This window comes from Pleurodeles waltl, chromosome 3_1 (assembly GCF_031143425.1).
Source record: "Pleurodeles waltl isolate 20211129_DDA chromosome 3_1, aPleWal1.hap1.20221129, whole genome shotgun sequence".
Lineage (NCBI taxonomy): Eukaryota > Metazoa > Chordata > Amphibia > Caudata > Salamandridae > Pleurodeles > Pleurodeles waltl.
In genome coordinates, this window is record NC_090440.1 from 1,553,858,638 (window position 1) to 1,553,882,005 (window position 23,368).

General features: G+C 45.3%; 1 protein-coding gene across 4 annotated transcripts in view; it reads left to right on the forward strand.

The window, feature by feature from the left end:
* ACVR1 (activin A receptor type 1) overlaps window positions 1-23,368 on the forward strand; it is a 397,514-nt gene that overhangs the window by 115,632 nt on the left and 258,514 nt on the right. For all 4 annotated transcript variants that reach the window (XM_069225144.1, XM_069225147.1, XM_069225148.1 and 1 more), the window contains exon 2: window positions 7,135-7,204. In XM_069225144.1, the coding sequence (XP_069081245.1) occupies window positions 7,135-7,204 (70 nt within the window). The remainder of the gene's footprint in view (window positions 1-7,134; window positions 7,205-23,368) is intronic.

A 23,368-nucleotide genomic window follows, 5' to 3' on the forward strand; every position in this document is an offset into this window, starting at 1 on the left:
AACCTGTTATATAAAAGCAAAAAGAGAACTGCCTATTACACCAAAGGCACACTCCACTAGAAAGAAAGGTGCCACCATGGCCTTTCTAGGAAACCTACCAATGACTGAAATCTGTAAGGCAGCCACATGGTCTACGCCTCGTACATTTACCAAACATTACTGCGTGGATGTGTTAACAACACAACAATCCACAGTAGGACAAGCAGTACTAAGAACATTATTTCAAACAACTTCAACTCCTACAGGCTAAACCACCGCTTTTGGGGAGATAACTGCTTACTAGTCTATGCACAGCATGTGTATCTGCAGCTACACATGCCATCGAACGAAAAATGTAACTTACCCAGTGTACATCTGTTCGTGGCATGAGACGCTGCAGATTCACATGCGCCCTCCCACCTCCCCGGGAGCCTGTAGCCGTTTTTAAGTTGATAAAAATAAACTTGTGCATTTGTAAATTTGTGAATATATCACTTTTAGTCACATTATGTACATACATACTTACTCCATTGCATGGGCACTATTACTATATACACAACTCCTACCTCACCCTCTGCGGGGAAAACAATCTAAGATGGAGTCGACGCCCATGCGCAATGGAGCCGAAAGGGGAGGAGTCCCTCGATCTCGTGACTCGAAAAGACTTCTTCGAAGAAAAACAACTTGTAACACTCCGAGCCCAACACTAGATGGCGGGATGTGCACAGCATGTGAATCTGCAGCGTCTCATGCCACGAACAGATGTACACTGGGTAAGTGACATTTTCCATATATATATATATATATAATTTGCAAAGCAAATAATGATTTAAAAATGCATCACTGTAGGGCCTGCCAGGTTCTTAATCTTTCTCATGCCAGCAAGACCATGACCCCGTTCGACTGTGAAAAAGATCTCTACCCTCATGGGAAAGATATCCGGCATCTGATGTCTAGAATCCTGATTGAGGCCACTGACACACTCACTGTCACACTGGGTCTTTTTATATCTTTAAAAAACCAAAAGGAGCTTTCTGGAAAAAAACCCTCATTTTGCAATTCAAGCATCCTGGCTAGTTTAAGCATGCTGTGAAATTAACACGTTGGGGTTTGGCCACAGTCCCAAGATGTCAAATCAAAACAAGCCAGTTTCCTGCCGTCTGAGTACATCCTTATCTACCAAAGCCCTTGGTGAGAAAAAGCACGAAAACAAGACAGAATGCACAGTTTACAACATGGAAAATTACGAGCATCCTTGAACATGGCAGTGTCTAATGGTACGATAAAGTCAGTAGGCAGAAACACACATTTCACTACCCCAGAGCCCCAGACAAGATGAAACACTTTGAAAGTCTTAAAGTGCATCCTTTTGAAATACATTGTGTTTATGTTGCCATGGCCAGGAGCCACTAGATCTTCCAATAGAAGAAATTCCTCAAACATTCTGCCAAGCTCCCAGGTCTTCCAGTCCATAACCATCCACAGCCGCGAAAAAAAAGCAGCCAGATAGTAAATCCTCAGGACTGGGAGCGCAAGCACCATCATCTCCTTGGGCTGCTGTAAAACTTGAATCTTGATGCGAGGCTTGATATAGCCCCAGATAAATCTTTGCCATGAAGTCTCTATGTTGGTAAAGAAAGATACTGGAAGAAAGAGGGGGATACAACAAAAAAGGTACATATATCGCGGAAGAATAATCCTCTTAATGAGGCTACAACGACCGAGGCCCAGATGAAGATGCTTCCAATTTGTAAAGATGTTGGCAGAATGTTGAAAGAGTGACCTAAAGTAGTTTTTATTTTATTTTATTTTTTACAATTCAACAAAGTATTGACTAAGAAAGTAACACAGAGATACTTCTGTCCTGTGCCCATCTGGAATTAAAGGAAAAGCATTAGACAACCTCAGTCTTTTCAATGTTGAGTTTATATCCAGATACTGTCCTGAATGATTGGGCTGCTGTGACTGCCTCCCGCAGTCCAAGGGGGTGGGGGGAGGGGGGGTCAAAAGCCAGTACCTTAACTTCATGTTGATGGATCCTCAGCGGCTGAATCTTATCCGCCATCTGGTGAAATTGTATAAATGGCTCTATATATAAAGAAAAGAACAGTGGTGACAAAGAGCACCCCTGCCTATTTCCCTGGAAATACATATGTAGTCCAAGAACATACCTGAGCGCTGTACCCTTGCTTTTACACCAGTATAGAGACAACAGACTCTTGAGATAAAAACAGAGCAAAGACCAGCCGCAACTATGACTCACCAAAGGAAGGGCCAGGAGAGCATGAAATTGAAAAGCGGCATCATCCTAGCGTCTTTAACACAGAGTGTTTAGCTGGAGCGGAGTGTGTCTCCTAGAGACATACAATGTGTGGTTTGAGAATATTCAGCTCCTCCCAAATCATTTTTCACTTATGGGTGGCTTAACCTGGTTGATATTCCAAGATAAAACATGCAGCTGCTGTCCAGGACACCCAGCGTTAACACAAATGGGGGCCATGGCCTCCAGTCCCCTAGCTCCCCCAGCACCATATCAACCCTGGCAAATTGCAAACCATTGTATTCTGCCACTCCTGGAAGAACAGTATTCTGTCAGCCCTAATAAGCATGCTGAGATTCAATTTCCTCACCCTTTCACCCCTACCATCCACCTCCAAAAACAGGCAAGCAAAAATCCTCATCACCCCCTCAACCAAACCGATCCCCACCCCGAATTCCTCAAATGGTGAACCCACCCTCCCAAGCAATTCCCTGACAAAAGAAGGGCCAATACCCCTACCATCAGGTTACCAATTATTATGGTTCATGGCAAAAATGACACAGGTGGGCCGGCCTTCCCTGAATTGAACAAGGTTGTTGGAAACATGTGTTTTTTTTTTTTTTTTTAAATTACTCAGTAATACAAATGATTGCCAACGAACTGTAGTACTCACAATGATAATAACAATGATAATAATAATAACAATGTAGAAAACCCCCCTCCAAGATGAGAGCACGAAAGAAGAAACCCCTCACCACAACACTAAGGCCCCCACTCCAGTCATAGTCCATCACCCAAAAGCATACACAGTAGCACTTGACAGTTTTTACAACACCTAGAAAGCAGGGAGAAATCAACTCCACCCCCGCTTGCCCCTGAGTCAACAGCCTCTTACTACCATCATTGCAATAAAAAGTCCACCCCCCTCCACCCACCTCCCCTCCCCAGCTCACCCTTTTGGTTCCTCAGTTTCAGGCTCCTTTAAAGAAACCAGAACCCCCAACTGCTGCAGGGTGGGGATGTGCTTCCAGAGATGCCATCGCCTCACAACCATCTGGTTTCAGAAATCTTAACGGATGAAAAACTCCAGACACAGGCCTTGACTGGTGACTTTGGAGTAGCTATACGCAAAATCTGTTGTCGGAGGATTAAGTTCCCAATATAAACCAGACGGGCCTGTGAGTCGTGTGAGGGCTTGCTAGGTGGCTGAAAATAGAAGCAATGCACCCTCTGAAACATGCAGTCCATATTCCAGTCACTCACTCGTCCCCTCCTGCCCCCTCCAGGTCTCCAAGGATCCACAGATTGTTCTTAGGAGACCGATTTTTCCAAGTCCTCCACCCTAGATGAAAGGCGTGGTGAGCTGCAAGTCCTTCTGGGCAATCTTCAAACTATTCTTTTCTAGAGTCTTTTGTTTAGCTATCTAAGACGATTCGACTGCCCCCAGTTGTGACTGTAAAATATCTGCATTTTTCGGGAGCTTGTGAAGGACCACCTGGTATTTCAAATGGGCAGCTTTTAATGCAAGAGTGTCCTTCCAGTACTCCTCACTGTGATGCAATAATAAGTGGTAGATAGCAGTCAAGGTAGGGGCATCCTGTGTTGATGAAGGGTCAGACAACGGAGGGGGAGCAGGAATGCTTCCCAAGACTTAGCCACTGAGAGATGGGTCAATTTCAACAAATGGTAGAAGAGGAGGTAGAGGTCAGCAGAGAGAGATTAGAGGTCAACTCAATACCATCTGGATCCCATAACAGCTCATCAAGCTCCGCTGCTGCCGGGTCAATCATTCCCACAGTCAAAGGCTGTAGATACAAGGGCCTCCTTCTGGTCAGCTGATAACCCCTACTCCCCCGACCTGCTTGCTGTCTGGCTAAAAGCAGAGCCTTAGCAGAGGGTCCAGAATCCACAGGGGGCTGCGCTGCAGCAGCAAGCCCCTCGGTTCCCAAAACTGACCAAGATGCATGGTCCACCATGTCATCCCAGTCACTATCTGAAAGGTCTGAAAAGCAAAAAGTGCCTCTTGTGTATCATTTTTTTGGTCTTACACACCAATCACTGCTGCGGGTTGATACATTACCCTTAAGGCATGCAGGAGTAGGTGAAATTAAAATGTGATGGGCACCAACCACAGACTAATGGATGAATTCTAGCTGAATCCACTATAAGCAACAATGTTATACACCTAATGTTTGTGATAGCAAAGGCCTTTTGATTTTACTGACCTCAAAATGCAGTCAATCTTGCATTGGCTGCAAGAGGGGCAGAAGGGGAAGGAGGAAAAGTGGAAAGAGAAAAGAAGGCAAGAAAGAAGGCAACAATGAAAAAGAAGTAACAAAAGAAATGAAAGAATTGGAGAACAAAGGATAAAAGGAGAGTAGGGAAGCTAAAGGGAAAGAGGAAAGAAGATAAAAGAGAGAAATGGCAAGAATGAGAGGCAAGAAAGACATAAAAAATAAGGGAAAGATAGGAGAGAAGAAAGTGAAAAGAGGATAATAAAACAGAACAGTTTCAAATAGATACACTCATCTGGTATGCTGTTAAATAGCAGCAGTCAGCATTGGCAGGAAGTGGGATCTGATAAAGATTGAATGTGCATCACAAGTGACCTGCTATCACATCAGGCTGTAAACACAAAGGCAACACTAAAGTAATTATAAAGTGAAAACAAAAGCACTGAAAGGCACTAGCTTGAGTGGGAATGTGTTCCTTGTGAAAGAGCAAAATGCAGTCATTCAAAATGAAGTTAACAAGTGCCTTGAGTAGGCTGACGCACAGCTCCATGCAGTTTGCTGTAGTGGGCACAAGCAAACTGTGAATGACACAACAGACCGATGGATGAAAAGAGGTGGCTCCTGTATGTAAGTATATTATACTTATTTTAGTAAAGTCAAAACGTCTTGGCTAATGCCAGACTTGAAAAAGGAAAAACTGGTTTAGTCTTTCTCACAGGGCACCCAGGATCAAGAGGGAAATCACTGTACACAACAGGACCACTCACATCATGCTACAATTTAAAGAGTGAAACTCACACCTCTGAAGAACACATTACGACGCAGTAACCTCTCACTTCCCCTCTTAGATCCCACCTACCTCTCAAATCCCTGACTCTGCAGGCGTTTGGCCGTTTGCACTGCTTGATTGGGTTTAAGTATATACAAATACTGCAAGAGTGAAATTTGGTACAAAAAAGGTGTGTTGAAGTGTTAAAATGCCACTTTAACTAGTACTAATAAGCTTTTGATTCCGTTGTCGAACGTTTTAATTTAAAAATAATTTACTCAATAAAAGTGCTATTAGAGCAAGAACAGTAATTGTCAGGTGGGTTTGTATTAAGGAGCTCAAATAGGACTTGGCTACCATGGTCCTCTGGTTTCCGTGGTGACATTTTTACTCTGGCTAAGCTCTAAACTCTCCCCACAGTCAGGCTGCAGTGCAGGTTATGTGGGGCTGTTGCAGAAAGGTCAGCAAGATGTCACAGCGCCAGCTGGCAGGGACACTAGTTTCAGCAGAGGAATTGAATTCGGAATACGTAGCCCAGATTTATTTCTTAAAGCCTTGAAATAGCCACGTCTGACCCAACAAGCAGCTCGCCAAGCATGCCGCTCCTACCATTGCACATCTCCATTGTGCTGGTGGCACACATGAGAGTAAACATATTTATAAACTTGAGGGGTACACTAAACTGCATTGTTGCTTAAAGAAGCATGCAAGCCAAACGTCCCAATCAACAGCTAGACCTTTCAAACCTATTGGCTCACGGTTGTCATATTAGATTTTTATTGCTTTCACGTAATGTTTTGATATTTGAAGTATGTACTGACGAAATATGAAGTTTGTTGCAAACGGAAACTAAATTCTCCGGGCAAATCATATCTGTACCATCATAGTGAGTCGAAAAATGTTGACGTACTGTGACCTACAAGAGCAATCGATAGTGCCTCGAAACACCAGGTTTGTTGCTGTTTTATGAGTGGAATAGAATCTGTTTAAGAAGGAATTTGCAGACAAACGGGTTTATTCTTAGTTTGAGCTTCCCTACATTTTTCCTAGATTTTTTTTTATGAATCGTTTTTTGACCTGTGAAGGAAAATGTAACCTTTTGATATCGTCCGCATATAAATGAGAATTTTGACCTTTTTTCCACCTTTTCTTTTAATATAAATGACTGCGGCCGACATTGAATTTCGAAAGTGAACCAAAAACATAAATTCAAGAGGCCAATATAATTGCAGATGTAGAGTGCCGTTTAAGCAAAGACCAGTGCCAAAAATGTACGTTTTGCACCAGTTTGTTGGTGTAAATGACTGTGTAAAATTGCCTTTACTGATGAGTTTCTTCCCTCCTCTAGAAGACGAGGTGTATCGAAGGGCTGACATTGAAGTAGTTGTGAGTTGTATGAAGTGTTGGTAGCGTTTGCACTAATCCATTTAAAGTCTTTAGATACCAGATGTGTAAAATGCATATTAAATCAAACCTATTCCACGCTTGTTCTTTCTTCCTTTCTGTGTATTCTTGGTCGTTTTTTCTCCTTTAATCTCCTTTATGCTTGTACCATCGTGATGTATAACGTAGATTAATGGTTTATTACCTCGTAGTATTGAAAAATTGATAAATTGTATGTAGTTGTACTGCATTTACTATATCTGAGACAGATGAATTAAAAACTCAGTTTCTCATATTTTATTTATTTTATTTTATCTGGGTGATCACACTTTTTCACAATAAAGGTCAGAAGATCAGACATCTCAGTACACCATATTAACTCAAAACATTCAAGGAAGGTTTTGCACAAAAAACGACCAGTTTCTGAATGGGGTTCGAGACAGAACTGTGCATATTGCATGTTCATATAAAAATGATTTGTTCACGGTTTTCTCTTCTTCCACATTTAGAGCCTTTTATCACCTCGGATATCTCGCCTGGAGCAAAAGAAAGTGGAACATTGTTGCTTCTGCACTTCAGGTATGAAGCATTACCTGCATAGGCTTGTTTTCGTGCTGTAGACTGCTTGCCACTTTTGCCTCAGACCATGCTATGTTTTACAATGAAAATAGGCAACATATTACTTAAAAATTTAAATATCTTGAAGGACAGATCACTGTATGTTCGTGTATACGTAACTTGTCTGAAATCACATACATATTTTCACGTTTTTAACCTGATTTACTCTAGTAGAAGTGATTCGTGATTATTACATTTTTGGTCATTAGATTTTTGAGCAGATGTCTTCAAACATGAATTATAATTATTTGTATATTCTTGAGGAAATGTGCATTTGGAAATTATATGTTCGGTGGCATGTGTAGCTGCAGATACACATGTTGTGCATAGTCCGCCGTCTGGTGTTGGGTCGGAGTGTTACAAGTTGTTTTTCTTCGAAGAAGTCTTTTCGAGTCCCGAGACCGAGGGACTCCTCCTCCTTCGTTCCATTGCGCATGGGCGTCGACTCCATGTTAGATTGTTTTTTTTCCGCCATCGGGTTCGGACGTGTTCCTTTTCGCTCCGGGTTTCGGGACGGAAAGATAGTCTTAACTTTGGAAAACTACGTCTGTATTGTTTCGCTCGGGATCGGGTAAGAATAGAATCGACACCGAATCGTGAAGAGCTCCGGTAGCCCTTCGGGGTAATTTCGATCCCCCGTCGGGGCCTGGTCGGCCCGACCGCGTGTAACATCGACACTGATGGAACGGACCCCGTTCCAATTCTGTCCTAAATGCCACAATAAATACCCATATACAGACCAACATTTGGTCTGTAACTTGTGCCTGTCGCCCGAGCACAAGTAAGAAACGTGTGAGGCCTGTCGTGCGTTTCGGTCCCGAAAAACGCTCCGTGACCGGCGAGCCAGAAGATTGCAGATGGCGTCCACGCCGACAGGACACCGAGAGTTCGAGGGACAAGGAGAAGAAGAGGAAGCCTTCTCCATCCATGAATCGGACTCGGAGGAATTCGACGTCGAAGAAACCGTGAGTAAGACGTCGAAGCAAGCACCACACAAGAAAACAGACAAGGTCCAGGGGACCCCACTGCCAACAGGCCATGGCTCAACCAATAAAGTAGGTGACCGTCCATCGGCACCGAATAAGGCCGAACTGGTGCCGAGATCGTCCGACTCGGGTCGAGACACAGGCACGCAGCAATCTCGGGACCGAGAAAGTGCTGCCGAAAAAGATCGCCGCCGAGACAGCGGAACCGAAGCTGCTCGGCGCAGAGACAGCGGCACCGAGGAAGATCGACGCCGAGAAAGCTCGACGCCGAAAAAGAAAAAATTCGCCTCGGAGCCGAAAACAAGCAGAGACACAGTTTCGGTGCCAAAACGACCAGCAACCGAACCAACTGCCAGCTCATATACAGAGGAACAATCACTGTCCTCTCAAATGCGCAAACACAGATTTGAAGAAGAGTTACAGACCACTGATGTAGACCACACACAAAAGCGGATCTTCATACAAAGTGGGACAGGGAAAATCAGCACTCTTCCCCCAATCAGGAGAAAAAGGAGACTCGAGTTCCAAACTCAAGAACAAACACCACAAAAAATGGTGAAGAAGGTAACTCCGCCACCCTCTCCTCCACCTGTAACTCACATATCACCGGCACAAACTCTGTCACATTCACCGGCTCATACCACCATGAGCCAAGATGACCAAGACGCTTGTGACCTATACGACGCCCCAGTATCAGACAATAGTCCTGAGTCGTACCCTACCAAGCCCTCGCCACCTGAGGACAGCACAGCGTATGCACAGGTGGTAGCTAGGGCAGCAGAGTTCCATAACGTGTCGTTACACGCAGAACCTGTCGAGGATGACTTCCTTTTCAACACCCTCTCCTCCACCCATAGCACCTACCAAAGCCTGCCTATGCTTCCAGGAATGCTAAGGCACGCAAAGCAGATCTTCAAAGAACCGGTCAAGAGTAGAGCGATAACTCCAAGGGTGGAGAAAAAATATAAAGCACCGCCCACAGACCCTGCTTTTATCACCTCACAACTGCCACCAGATTCAGTCGTGGTAGGGGCAGCTCGCAAGAGAGCCAACTCGCACACATCAGGCGAGGCATCACCTCCGGATAAAGAGAGCCGCAAGTTTGACGCAGCTGGAAAAAGGGTCGCAGTACAAGCTGCAAACCAGTGGCGCATCGCAAACTCTCAGGCGCTCCTAGCACGATATGATAGAGCCCATTGGGACGAGATGCAGCATCTCATCGAGCATCTGCCCAAAGAATTTCAAAAACGGGCAAAACAAGTGGTTGAGGAGGGACAAAACATCTCCAATAACCAAATACGCTCCTCTGTGGACGCAGCGGACACAGCTGCAAGAACAATAAATACCGCAGTAACCATAAGAAGGCACGCATGGTTGCGCACATCTGGCTTTAAACCGGAAATACAGCAAGCGGTGCTCAATATGCCGTTCAATGAACAGCAATTGTTTGGACCCGAAGTGGACACGGCAATTGAGAAATTGAAAAAGGACACTGACACAGCCAAGGCCATGGGCGCACTCTATTCCCCGCAGGGCAGAGGCACTTTCGGCACCTTCCGCAAAACAACTTTCAGAGGGGGGGTTTCGGGGTCAAGCCACACAAGCCAGCACCTCACAATCAACACCGTCTACCTACCAGGGACAGTACCAAAGGGGAGGCTTTCGGGGCCAGTACAGAGGAGGACAATTCCCTAGAAACCGGGGAAAATTTCAAAGTCCAAAAACCCCTACAACCAAACAGTGACTCACAAGTCACCCAACCCCTTCACACAACACCAGTGGGGGGAAGACTAAGTCAGTTTTACAAATCCTGGGAGGAGATAACAACAGACACTTGGGTCTTAGCAATTATCCGACATGGTTATTGCATAGAATTTCTCCAACTCCCTCCAAATGTCCTACGAAAAACACAGAATATGTCAAAACAACATTTAGACCTTCTAGAACTAGAAGTTCAAGCATTACTACAAAAGGACGCAATAGAATTGGTACCATGTACACAAGTAAACACAGGAGTTTACTCACTGTACTTTCTAATACCAAAAAAGGACAAAACACTGAGACCAATCCTAGATCTCAGAACACTAAACACCTACATCAAATCAGAACACTTTCACATGGTCACGCTACAAGACGTGTTACCACTGCTAAAGCAACAAGACTACATGACAACCTTAGATCTAAAGGACGCGTATTTCCACATACCGATACATCCCTCGCACAGGAAATACCTAAGGTTCGTATTCAAGGGAATACATTAATTAATTTTTTTTTTTTAAATTAATTAATCTTTATTTCGGCCAATTTGGCCATAAAAGATGTACACAAAAAACACACATATGAACATTTAAAACCATCAAGGGAAAGTAAACAGGAAACACATCAGATAAAAGACCATACAATTAAAATAAAAACTTAAAATTAGATAGGAGCCTGCAACTTTAAAATACGGGTACGAATATGCCAGACATTGGTAAGGAATTTGGCTAGTGCAAACACAATTGGACCTGAAACATCAGTTTTTAAAATTCTGTACACCGGGAGGTACTCCCTGAAACCAAGGTTTCTAGTAAGTGGTAGGAGCCAATATTTCCTGGCGACCCTGTAAGTTGGACAAAACAAGACCACATGCAGATCGCTTTCCTCTGCTCCCACACATGTCGGACATAGCTTGGTAGATGGCAGTGTTGACCAGGAGCAGGTGTAGGATCACAGAGGCAATGTGCCATATCTCCATTGGAGAAAAAGCTTCCTGGCCAGAACAGGAGACATAGCATCCAGAACCCTCTCCAAGCGGTATGAGTCCTTGCTTTGCGCGAATACAGATGTTAATGACCCCTCATTCTTGCAGTCTAGGGCCATAGCTAATTTCTGCTCGTGGTAAGCACTAACCAAAGCTCTTCGTGGGATCCTTAGTGAGGCGTTAACTGGATCCGACCACAGGTCAGGGAGGCCCAATTCCATACAAGACTTTTTTATATATTTTATCCACGGGATCTGTAGAGCTTTAGGGTGGGTTAAAAACTCCCTCAGTTCCGCCCTATAAGAAGAGAGTTCTTCGGTGCTCCATAGCCTTCGCCAGAAGACTATGGGTCTGAGACCTAATTCATCTGCTATTGGTCTCAGACCCAGATCCATCCTCAGGGGGAGGAGCGGAGTACTGGACGGAAGTGCTACTATCTGTCTAATAAATTTGTTCTCAGTTATAGACAAACTGCAGGAAGCTGTGTGACCCCACAGTTCCGCCCCGTACATCAGAGCTCCTCTAGCCTGTGCCTTGTATATCTGGATAAGCGGCCCCAGCGGTCGATATGTGGAGCTTCTCATCAACCGAGCAATGCCGCCAGTGGTCTGCACTAATTTAAGATTAACCCTAGTCTGGTGAGTTCCCCAGGACATGGTTTCATTCAACGTTACACCTAGATATTCAAAGGTGGAGACTCTCTCTAAACGTGAAGCTCCCAGTAAGGGGTTCGGGCGTGATCTTGGGGTTGGGTTCATAACCATAAACTTGGTTTTGTTAGCATTGATTTCTAACCCCCTATCTGTGCAAAAAGCCACAAAAGAATCAAGGATCCTCTGTATCCCCATAGGGGTTTTGGACAGCAGCAGGGTGTCATCTGCAAACATGATTGCAGGCACCCTGCTGCCATTCAATTTTGGGGCATCAGTGTATTCAGTTCCATTGAGATGGGCGATTACCCCGTTGACGAAGAGGCAGAACAGGGTCGGTGCCAATACACAGCCCTGTCTAACCCCCCTGTCAACGGGGAATCTGTCCGTTAATTCCCCGTGTTTCCCGCACCTGACCCTGGCATAGTTATTATGGTGCAATCTCTTTAAAATTATCAGGATGTCTGGGGGGACCCCCATCTCAGCCAGAACACTCCAGAGTTTCCCTCTGGGCACGAGGTCAAACGCAGCCCTCAGGTCCACAAATATAGTGTATAAACTACCCCCTTCCAATATTGCTGCCCTCCAATAGATAACGTTCAGACGAAAAACCTGGTCCACTGTAGAAACTCCCTTTCTAAATCCCGCCTGATACGGACTGAGGGCACCCGTTTCTTCCACCCAGTCCTGAAGCCGATTCAGCAGTATCCTGCCAAACAGCTTCTGTGACACGTCAATTAGACTGATTGGTCTGTAGTTGGCTGGGAGCAGGGGCGAGCCCTTTTTAAATATAGGAACCACCTCTGCCCCCAGCCAAGTACTCGGAATTTCCATGCCACACAAAACTCCATTAAACACTGCAGCCAGATAGGGGGCCCAAACACCGGGCTCCTGCTTGAACAGGTCCCCGGGCAGGCCGTCCAATCCTGGCGCCTTTCCAGCTTTAAGTCCCATTAGTGCTACCTTCACCTCCCCCACTGTTATCAAATCCCGCCATACTCTACCAGTCCAGTACCGAAATCAATCTTAGTTTCTCCCTGCTCGGAACTGTAGAGAGACTGGAAGTGTGCCTGCCACACCCCTGCTGCAATATTTGGTTCTATTGCCGAATGGAGGTTCCCCGACCCCCCGTTTACTACTCTCCAAAACATTCGGTGGTCTCTTGTTGCGAGGAAAGTGGTAAGCTCCTCCCACTGGTTCTCCTCCCATTCGGTTTTAGCATGGATGACCAGTTTTTTATAAGCCCGTCTACTTTCTCGCAGCTTCTCTCTATCTGTTCCCTCCTTGATGCATCTGAGGAGTTCTCCCTTTGCCTTCCTGCAGACTGCATTGTACCATAAGGAGTTATGTTGTTGGATCCTCTTCTGATTCTGGACCCTGGTAAAAAGCTCAGAGGCCGCTCCCTTTATAAGGTCCTCATGAGCCTGATATAATTTCTCATGGTGGACTATATTGCCCACATCGTTGGCTAGCTCTCCCACTTTTTTCAAAATGGGGATTAAACCTGCGTAGAACTTCGAAAGTTTCACTTGGCTCGTAGCTAGTTTATCCCACCTGATTCTTCTCCTGTTATTGTCTAATAGTAGTTCAGGTTTGGACTCCCCCATGGTTGTTATGGAGGCCTTTGGCCCAGGATGGCTAAGATCGAGTTCAAGGGCGTTATGGTCACTATCCAGTCTCTCCACCACCCTAAAGTCCAGGATAGAAGACCAGTTCACTATCTGTACAAGAGCATAGTCCAAGCGGGACTCTCTTCCCACTCTGTTGTACGTGGTTTTGTTTGGTACATCAGACTTAATACGTCCATTGCAGGCTCTAATTCCATGCTTTAGGGTGAGAGCAGTAATCTGCAGAGCCACAGGCGTCCATGCCTTTGGGGAAGGTGCTACAACAGAGGGTACTGACCACCTGAACTCTTCTTCCATGGGAAATCCCTCTACGAGACCGACCAACGGCTCGAAATGGGAATTTAAATCCCCTCCCACTATATAAGGGATATCTCTTGGCATTTCCGCTAAATATACTGAAAGCTCCTCTATAGTGGGGGATTCACGCGAAGCTCCCACTGGCCTGGAGTAAATATTTATCAGGGCAAGTTTCGCTAGGTTCGGCCAGGCTAATAAAACCACTAGGATATCATCTGATGGCACCGGTAGGCGTGAAGCCTGACATCCTAAGTGGGAAGCCACCCAAGTTGTGAGTCCACCAGAGGGGCGGCCCTTACCCTCCCACCTAGCCGAGATGGAAAATGACTCGTAACCTTGATGGTTGTAATCTTCCCTTGCCCAAGTCTCTTGGAACATGCAAACATCCCCGGACTCAATGTAAGTTATCCAATCTTGGGTGCCCAGTTTACTGGCTAGACCAGCCACATTCCACCAAATTAGTCTCATGTGTGCTGGAGAAGCCACAGAACAGATTGCAGGGATGGAGTGGGGGGAAGAGCCAGTACCAAAGCCAGAAACTACACCAATTACTCTAACAGGATAATTTTCAGAAGTGGGTTCAGCCGGATCAGGCAGTTTACTGGGACCATTATCCAAGGTCACAGGATTTGAGTTCGGGTTTGGGGGCAGTCAGTCCACACCATTCAGACAATTAAAACGATTGTGGTCCAAAAAGGGAGTCTCCGAAGGTCGATAAACTGGACGGGGAGCATATCCCCTGTGTCTAGATCTTCGTTCCACCCTTGTCCAGTTACCTTGTGACAAGTCATGGTGCAAGCGAATGGGAGGGAAAAAGAAAGAAACTGGCAAAGTCTGTATGGTAGAATCCAGTGATCTATTTGACCCAGCACAAATGTATAGTACTGTTCCAGGGTCTCAAAGACACAATGATACAGTCCCCTGCTATTGATTTCCCCGACTTCCCCAACCATGGTACCCTTCTTACCATAATGATCTCATTGTTGAGGTGAGCTGGAAGAGGTCTGTTCCAATTCAACCATTTAATGGTTTTCCTCTTGAGTGAGTGATAGTTCTCATTTTCACCCAATTCTAGAGAGGGAACACCAGCCAACACCACCATGAGGCTGTTAGCCTCTGGTGGTAAGTCGGGTCCTCGTGGTCTAGGGGCAGACTTACCAGGGAGTATACGTTGGAGTGCTGGGCCATCTATTTCTGATGGTAGGATGTTAGAGTTAGTAGGTAAAATTGGAACTGGGATAGCCATAGGTGGCTGTAGAAGAGGGGCGGCAGTGGTGCCCAAGGGAGGCCCCGTGTGAATCGGTGGGTTTTGTATATTGGGGAAGGTTCCTATTGGTAGATTGGACTCAGTGGTTCTACTCTGTTTGTTGTCCAAAATTTTCAGGGTGGTTAAAGTTGCCTCCAGAGTGGTCAGCCTGAATTCTATTTTCTGCAAGCTCTCGCTAATGGGCAACAAGAGTGATCTAATTAAGGATTCAATGCTCCCCAAAGAGCTACCGGGAAATAATGTGTTAAGTGGGCTCTTCCCTTTGTCGCTAATGGAAGCAGTGGTAATAATATTAGTACCCTTGGGGGGAGTAGCCTTCTGCACATTAACTAAAGGCCTGTCCAACATAGGTACGGACTTGAGTGACTTTCCAAAATCAGAGTGGGGGATCTTTTTCTTCCCCTGACCACCCCTCATCTTCCTTCTGCGTTTATTTGGTGGTAGGTCATACACCTCTGCCACCACAGTTTGCTTTAGCTTATTAATCTTGATTTTGGCTCTGGTGTGTGTTTGGGTGAATAAGTCAACTGCCGAACTACTGGCAACTAATAGTGGAGTGGTGTCCGTAGTTTGTTTAGGAGGTGGGCCAGAAATGGGAGAACTATCCCGGAGTAATAGGGGAACGTCTTCTTGGGATGAAAGATCCGGGCTGCCATTGAGGGAACCTTCCTCTTGGGAGATAGGATAGGAAGTTATGTCACTGAGGGGCCTATTTTTCAAGTGTTCAATCGAGCGACGACGCTCTGTCCTACGCATCTCCAGAGAGGTTTCGATTCCCCCATCACCCTTTACCGATTTAAAGTAGTTGTCCAGAGTCCCAATGTTGGCTCCCCCCTCCTTAGCTGCTGTTCCACCTAGGGCTGATGATGGCATACCCAGAACCTTTTTCGCATACCAAGTAGGATCAAGGAGATGCAGGTGAAAGAGAGTGGGCCCAGCCCAGCCTCCTGCGTGCCCTGGCGGCCACAGACGGTCCCGCCCTTGTCCCGGGCTTATCCCCGGGCGCTCCCGCGCGCTCCCGCGACGCGGAAGTAGCTGTTTGAATTTATAAGAGAAAAGTTAAGCTATGAGTGGGGCGGGGCTTGCAGGGAGACCGGCCAGGTGACAGGAGGCGCGGGTTAACAGGACTGCTGGGAGACTTAGACCTGTCCCGACGCTCGCAGCCCTGCACTCGCCCAGTCCCTCACTGAAACTGTCCGTAGGTTTTGCACAAGCGGCTCTCACGCCGCAGCGGGACCCGCGAAGCAGAGGAGAGTCCAAAGGCAAACCAGCAGCAAACAGCAAGTCCGACGGTATCTCCTGGTTATGGTTTCCCAATTGCTTTTAGATGCGAGGCTTGTGCGTTTCCTTGGCCAAAGGAGGGAAACTTTGAGACTAATATAATTGACCAGCGTCTCCTGCACTCCGGCTTCCGAAAGACGCTCCGCAGATCCCCAGGGACCAGTACCGGAGTCAGTACGGGCTAGAAGTCATACATGGGCAATTGCTCTCCCGACTGCGAAGGCTGCTGCACAGCTGATTTGGTTTTGTAGAATAGAACTACTTGTATCCTGTATGTGGAGTAGATTATCTCCGTTTGTGGAATACCTGTTTTGCTGAGTTGTAGTTGAAGTACATGCTGGCAAAAGCTTCGTATTTGCCGATGGTGAAAAACGAGCGATGGATCCACTGGTAGAATCACAGCCTCACGCTTCGTGAAATCCAAAAGCAGCACCGGATCGCCAAGCGCGCGAATGCAGGTAACATAGAGCGCCCAGGCTCTGGAAAGAGAGCCACGTTCACAGAAACAGAAACTGAATGCCGCCCAGCGGAATTCTCCTTCACCGGCGGTACCGAGACAGCGTCACAGAGCCGCACCGAGTTGCAACCAGCAGCCTCACGCTTCCTGAAGCGGCGCGGGCTCGTACTTGCCCGCAGTCTCTGGGGGCAAATGTGTGCTTCGGCTCCAGCGAGGCCACGGTTCCGGGTCTCCGTAACACAGCACTGAGCACTCCGGCTCGGTGATTTATGTTTCGGCCAAAAAGGCAACAAATCCAAAGCTGACCTAGGCAGCAGGCAGCGCCCGGAAGCCTGCAGGCACCGGGGAAAGTCGAGGCGCAGTGCGCTGATTCCACGCTAAGGTCCAGTGGATCCGATGCAGCACACGGAACAGCAGAGCAGGGAGACGAGGTGGTGGTATTAGTAGCCTCCGCTTCCTACGGGAAGACAGGCGCTGTTCCTACGCCCCTGGTGAATCGTATAAGGGGCAGGCTTCAGTCCGACTCGGCTCCCTCCCACCGCTTCACTCCGTCTGCAGACTCGGACAACACTCTCCTGAGCAGCCTCAGCTCTGGTTCTCCGAATCTTTGGAAATACCACCTGCTCGGCACTGAAAAATCCCAGCTCCAGGGAATACATTACCAATTCAAAGTGTTGCCGTTCGGTATAACAACCGCACCAAGAGTATTCACAAAATGCCTAGCAGTAGTAGCTGCACACATCAGAAGGCAGCAAATACACGTATTCCCGTACCTAGACGATTGGCTAATCAAGACCAACTCCCTAACAAAGTGTTCACAACACACAGATTATGTCATACAAACCCTCTACAAACTCGGTTTCTCCATCAACTACACAAAATCTCACATTCTGCTGTGCAAAACACAGCAATACTTAGGAGCGACAATCAACACAACAAAGGGAATAGCCACTCCAAGTCCACAAAGGGTTCAAAATTTTCACAAGGTTATACAAGCCATGTATCCAACACAAAAGATACAGGCAAAAACGGTATTAAAACTCCTAGGCATTATGTCCTCATGCATAGCCATTGTCCCAAACGCAAGACTGCACATGAGGCCCTTACAACAGTGCCTAGCATCACAGTGGTCACATGCACAGGGTCACCTTCTAGATCTGGTGTTGATAGATCGCCAAACATACATCTCGCTTCTATGGTGGAACAGTATAAATTTAAACAAAGGGCGGCCTTTCCAAGACCCAGTGCCACAATACGTGATAACAACAGATGCTTCCATGACAGGGTGGGGAGCACACCTCAATCAACACAGCATCCAAGGACAATGGGACGTACATCAAACAAAACTGCATATAAATCACCTCGAATTGTTAGCAGTATTCCTAGCGTTGAAAGCATTTCAACCCATCATAACCCACAAATACATTCTTGTCAAAACAGACAACATGACAACAATGTATTATCTAAACAAACCGGGGGGAACACACTCGACACAGCTGTGCCTCCTGGCACAAAAGATATGGCAATGGGCAATTCACAACCACATTCGCCTAATAGCACAATTTATTCCAGGGATCCAAAATCAACTAGCAGACATTCTCTCTCGAGATCACCAACAGGTCCACGAATGGGAGATTCACCCCCAAATTCTAAACACTTACTTCAAAATTTGGGGGACACCTCAAATAGACCTATTTGCAACAAAGGAGAACGCAAAATGCCAAAACTTCGCATCCAGGTACCCACACAGGCAGTCTCAAGGCAATGCACTATGGATGAACTGGTCAGGGATATTTGCGTACGCTTTTCCCCCTCTCCCTCTTCTTCCATATCTAGTAAACAAATTGAGTCAAAACAAACTCAAACTCATACTAATAGCACCAACATGGGCAAGACAACCTTGGTACACTACACTACTAGACCTGTCAGTAGTACCCCATGTCAGGTTGCCCAACAGACCAGATCTGTTAACACAACACAAACAACAGATCAGGCATCCAAACCCAGCATCGCTGAATCTAGCAATCTGGCTCCTGAGATCCTAGAATTCGGACATTTAAACCTCACCGAAGAATGTATAGAAGTCCTAAAACAAGCTAGAAGACCATCCACTAGACACTGCTATGCAAGCAAATGGAAAAGATTTGTTTGCTACTGCCATAATAATCAAGTTCAACCATTACATGCATCTCCAAAGGATGTAGTGGGATACTTACTACATTTACAGAAATCAAATCTAGCCTTCTCTTCCATAAAGATACACCTCGCAGCAATATCTGCATACCTGCAGATTACCCATTCAACTTCGCTATTTAGGATACCTGTCATTAAAGCGTTTATGGAAGGCCTAAAAAGAATTATACCACCAAGAACACCACCTGTTCCTTCATGGAACCTCAACATCGTCTTAACAAGACTCATGGGCCCACCTTTTGAACCCATGCACTCATGCGAAATGCAATTCTTAACGTGGAAGGTTGCCTTTCTCATTGCCATCACATCTCTAAGAAGAGTAAGTGAAATTCAGGCGTTTACTATACAAGAACCTTTTATTCAAATACACAAAAATAAAGTAGTCCTAAGAACCAATCCAAAATTTTTACCAAAAGTTATTTCGCCGTTCCACTTAAATCAAACGGTAGAACTACCAGTGTTCTTCCCACAGCCAGACTCAGTAGCTGAAAGGGCACTACATACATTAGACATCACAAGAGCACTAATGTACTACATTGACAGAACAAAAGAAATTAGGAAAACAAAACAACTGTTTATTGCATTTCAAAAACCTCATACAGGAAACCCAATATCAAAACAGGGTATAGCCAGATGGATAGTTAAGTGCATCCAAACCTGCTACCTTAAAGCAAAGAGAGAACTGCCCATTACACCAAGGGCACATTCAACCAGAAAGAAAGGCGCTACCATGGCCTTCCTAGGAAACATTCCAATGAACGAGATATGTAAGGCAGCCACATGGTCTACGCCTCACACATTTACTAAGCACTACTGTGTAGACGTGCTATCCGCACAACAAGCCACAGTAGGTCAAGCCGTACTAAGAACTTTATTTCAGACTACTTCCACTCCTACAGGCTGAGCCACCGCTTTTGGGGAGATAACTGCTTATTAGTCTATGCACAACATGTGTATCTGCAGCTACACATGCCACCGAACGGAAAATGTCACTTACCCAGTGTACATCTGTTCGTGGCATTAGTCGCTGCAGATTCACATGTGCCCACCCGCCTCCCCGGGAGCCTGTAGCCGTTTGGAAGTTGATCTTCAACATTTGTACATTTGTAAATATATTACTTAAACCTTAGTTGGTACATACTTATTCATTCCATTGCATGGGCACTATTACTAACATACACAACTCCTACCTCACCCTCTGCGGGGAAAACAATCTAACATGGAGTCGACGCCCATGCGCAATGGAACGAAGGAGGAGGAGTCCCTCGGTCTCGGGACTCAAAGACTTCTTCGAAGAAAAACAACTTGTAACACTCCGACCCAACACCAGACGGCGGACTATGCACAACATGTGAATCTGCAGCGACTAATGCCACGAACAGATGTACACTGGGTAAGTGACATTTTCCATCTTACTTTATTACTTCTAGTCAGTACTGGTTTATCAAACATGCTTATTCTACAAAATTACTAGTGACCGTTCCTGAGTACTCGGATATTTGATCAGAAATCTAAACCCAGGCTTTGGTGTATCCCATTAGACGGCAGAAATTTGATTGTTCTCGTTGTCAAGACCAAGTGGAGTTGCCTATTCAGCAATGGATACTATTGAAAAACGTAGTGACAAAACAATATTATTTTTGGGACTTCTTAAAACAAGCAGTGGTATAGCCAATAGGTCTTGTCTTCGTGAACTCTATTAGCTGTGTCAATCTTTTAGCCATGTTGTCAAGCACCGTAGCTGAAGGTGGTGGGAAAAGAAAGATGCGTAACGCAACCAGTGTTGTCTGCGTCATAGGCAAGACCTATTGGCTTTGCTGGTGGTTGTTTTTCCTAGCAGGATGGGATGGAGCGTGCAACAGAGTGGGGATGGGGGTGGGGGCATGCAGGACTGTGGCGTGTGGTAGGGGGAAGGCATACACAAATGGGGGCAGAGCAAGCAGTGCTGAAGAAAGGCTGGGGTTATGATGCAAGCAACAATGCAGGATGAGGGGGCAGAACGGGACTGGCAACAGCAGGGCATTGATGACTGGGTAAACAATGACCATAGGGCAATGATGTTAGGGTAAACAATAATAGCAGGGCAACAGTGACAATGGAGCAAGAAATGAATAGGCAACAACAGCTGGGTGACAACAGTTTGGCAACAACAACAGGGCAACAATAGCGAAGTAAGCAACAACTATGGTGCAACAACACAGAGTGAGGGGGAGGAGAGCATGTCTGCAAAAAAAGTACCTCCTGAGGCACAAAAGCAGTGGAAGGACATTGGCCCAAGTACTGCTTCCTTTTGGCGCCCTTTCTTCAGGGTGGGTAAAAGCCCAAAAAGTGGAAGTGGAGCCAGCACGCGCTCACCAAAGAGAATCTTATGATGAAACACTGAGACCAAGATGTTAGTAGAAAAGGAGCTTTAATACAAAAGGAGGGAGCCGATGTCCAGTAAGTCCTCCTCCTTTGACTTCCAACTGTAACTGCCTGAAGCTGCATTGGTTGGAGCTCACAGAGAGACGAGCTGAAACTTGGAATGTACAACAAATAAAAATATGTTAAATGTCAACTAAGTAAGCGTGCACTGAAACAAAAATATGTGACTTAGTTCAAAACACTACATAGAAGCAAGGAAATGAGTGACGATGAAGCCACCCTGTGGTAAGCAATTAGAATCAAGCTTTTATTTAATGATATGGCTTGAATAGAAGAACAATTGACAGAATATTAAATATCTAACTAATATACAGAAGGCAGAATTCTATGCAATTAGCCCAGCGTTGCCTGTTTTTATGGGCGAGCGCAAGGCGCTCCGTCCCATTCTGTAATCTCTCATTGGGCTTCAAACCACCCCATGTCACGTCAGTCACTTACATTGGTTCATGGGCTTGCCTTTTAAAATCCGCCTGCTTTCATTTGTGAAAGGCATGCATACGTTGTGCCTTTTCCAGTGTTTAGCCCATCTACACAGCACTGGTAAACTACTAAAAACATACGAGGCTCGATATTTTCAGCCTGGGGGGGTCTGGACTACTTTATCTGTTTATTTTCCACGCAGTGCGATTGCGCTGCATTTTAGATAGTGCAATCGGGCTGCGTTTTTTTCTTCTTTACAACGCTAATAGGTCTAACTTGAGCTAATGCCAGACGCGTTGCATTGAAAATGCTTGTTGTGTTGAATTTGTGACATGCATGAGGGCAAGCACCATTGGTTTGGGGTAGTTTTGATATCAAAGCTTTACAGAAATGTAAAAGTCATTTCAATTGCATCACACTGACCATCTCTTTTTTACGTTCATGGAATATTGTAAAATGTTTTGCAAGTAAGCTATCAGGAGTTGTTCATTTTGTTGTTCTCTTTAACAGCGTTGACCTCTCAAAAGCTGAATTATGGTTGAAAGCTGCAGTGTGGCTGAAAGCTTCGATCTTCATCACATATGCAGAGTATTGGCATTTAACTGTAATTGACAAGATCTTTTATGTAGGGTCTTTGGCGTTTTTTTGCCGGTTTTAAGACGATACATGTTTTGTACAGAAAATCACTGAATGGAGAAATATACAGGGCTCTGCAAGGGTGCATATGCATCAGCTTTTGGTCAGCCTCTCAGTATCCCAATGAGAGGCATAGGCGATTCCATTTCTACAAATATTATGCGAGCATAACCCAGTAAAGCCTTCTTGGCCATTATGCAAGCTTAGGTAGAGATTATTTTACCAACGTCATCTGAATGAATAGACAGTTTGTGACCCGTACATCTCCCTCAATTTACCCGGAACACGTACACAATGCCAAAGATGGTCATGCATTTTGATTTTTTTTGTTGCCTGTTCTGGCGACTTTTCACTGCAAGTGCACCCTCTCAATACATTCAGATTGTTATTTTGAAAGGCTTTATTTTAGTGCAGAAAACAGGAGTATAATTGCAGAACTTAATTACATTGTAGCTAACGCATAAGCACAGAATGTAAATATTATTAAAGAAGACGACATATAATATGCAGCCTGTAACATTCTCTTCATGCATAATCTTCAAGCCCCATAGGTTGCTGTAAGGAGGTTCAGTATTTTATCAGATACCCATGTGTTGATGAACGTTACCTATTTTTCCAGCCCATGGGTCTGTATGATATCTGGGGCCAATTGTGTGTCTGCAGTAGAAATGTTTTGAGACAAGTCAGCTGTGGATCGTGGCGCAGCTCTGCCAGCAGCCACTCTACTTACTGTCTGTTGGCCTGGAATAAAGAAACCTGCTCTCTCTTATGAGAGAGCTGTTAACAGTTTATTTATACTATCTAAAATATTTATTTTGAGAAAAAATAAGTCTCAAGATCATGTCCAAAGAAAGACATATTGTGATAACTTCTTGTACACACGTTCAAGCCAAAACTATTGTACCTTTTTCTTAGCACTAGTTGTTCAGATGAAAGCATGGGTGTATAAACTGGAAGTATAATATCAAATCACTTGGTAAATGTATTACACATTGTTGCACAGTAATGAAATTAAATGCTTTAACTATTTCAAATGAATATCACCATACATGACCCGAGGCTCCTAAAAGACGCATGCAGAGTGATTGGCACAGCCGTCTAAAATATGATGCCTACTATGGCTAAATTCTTCTTTTTCAGATT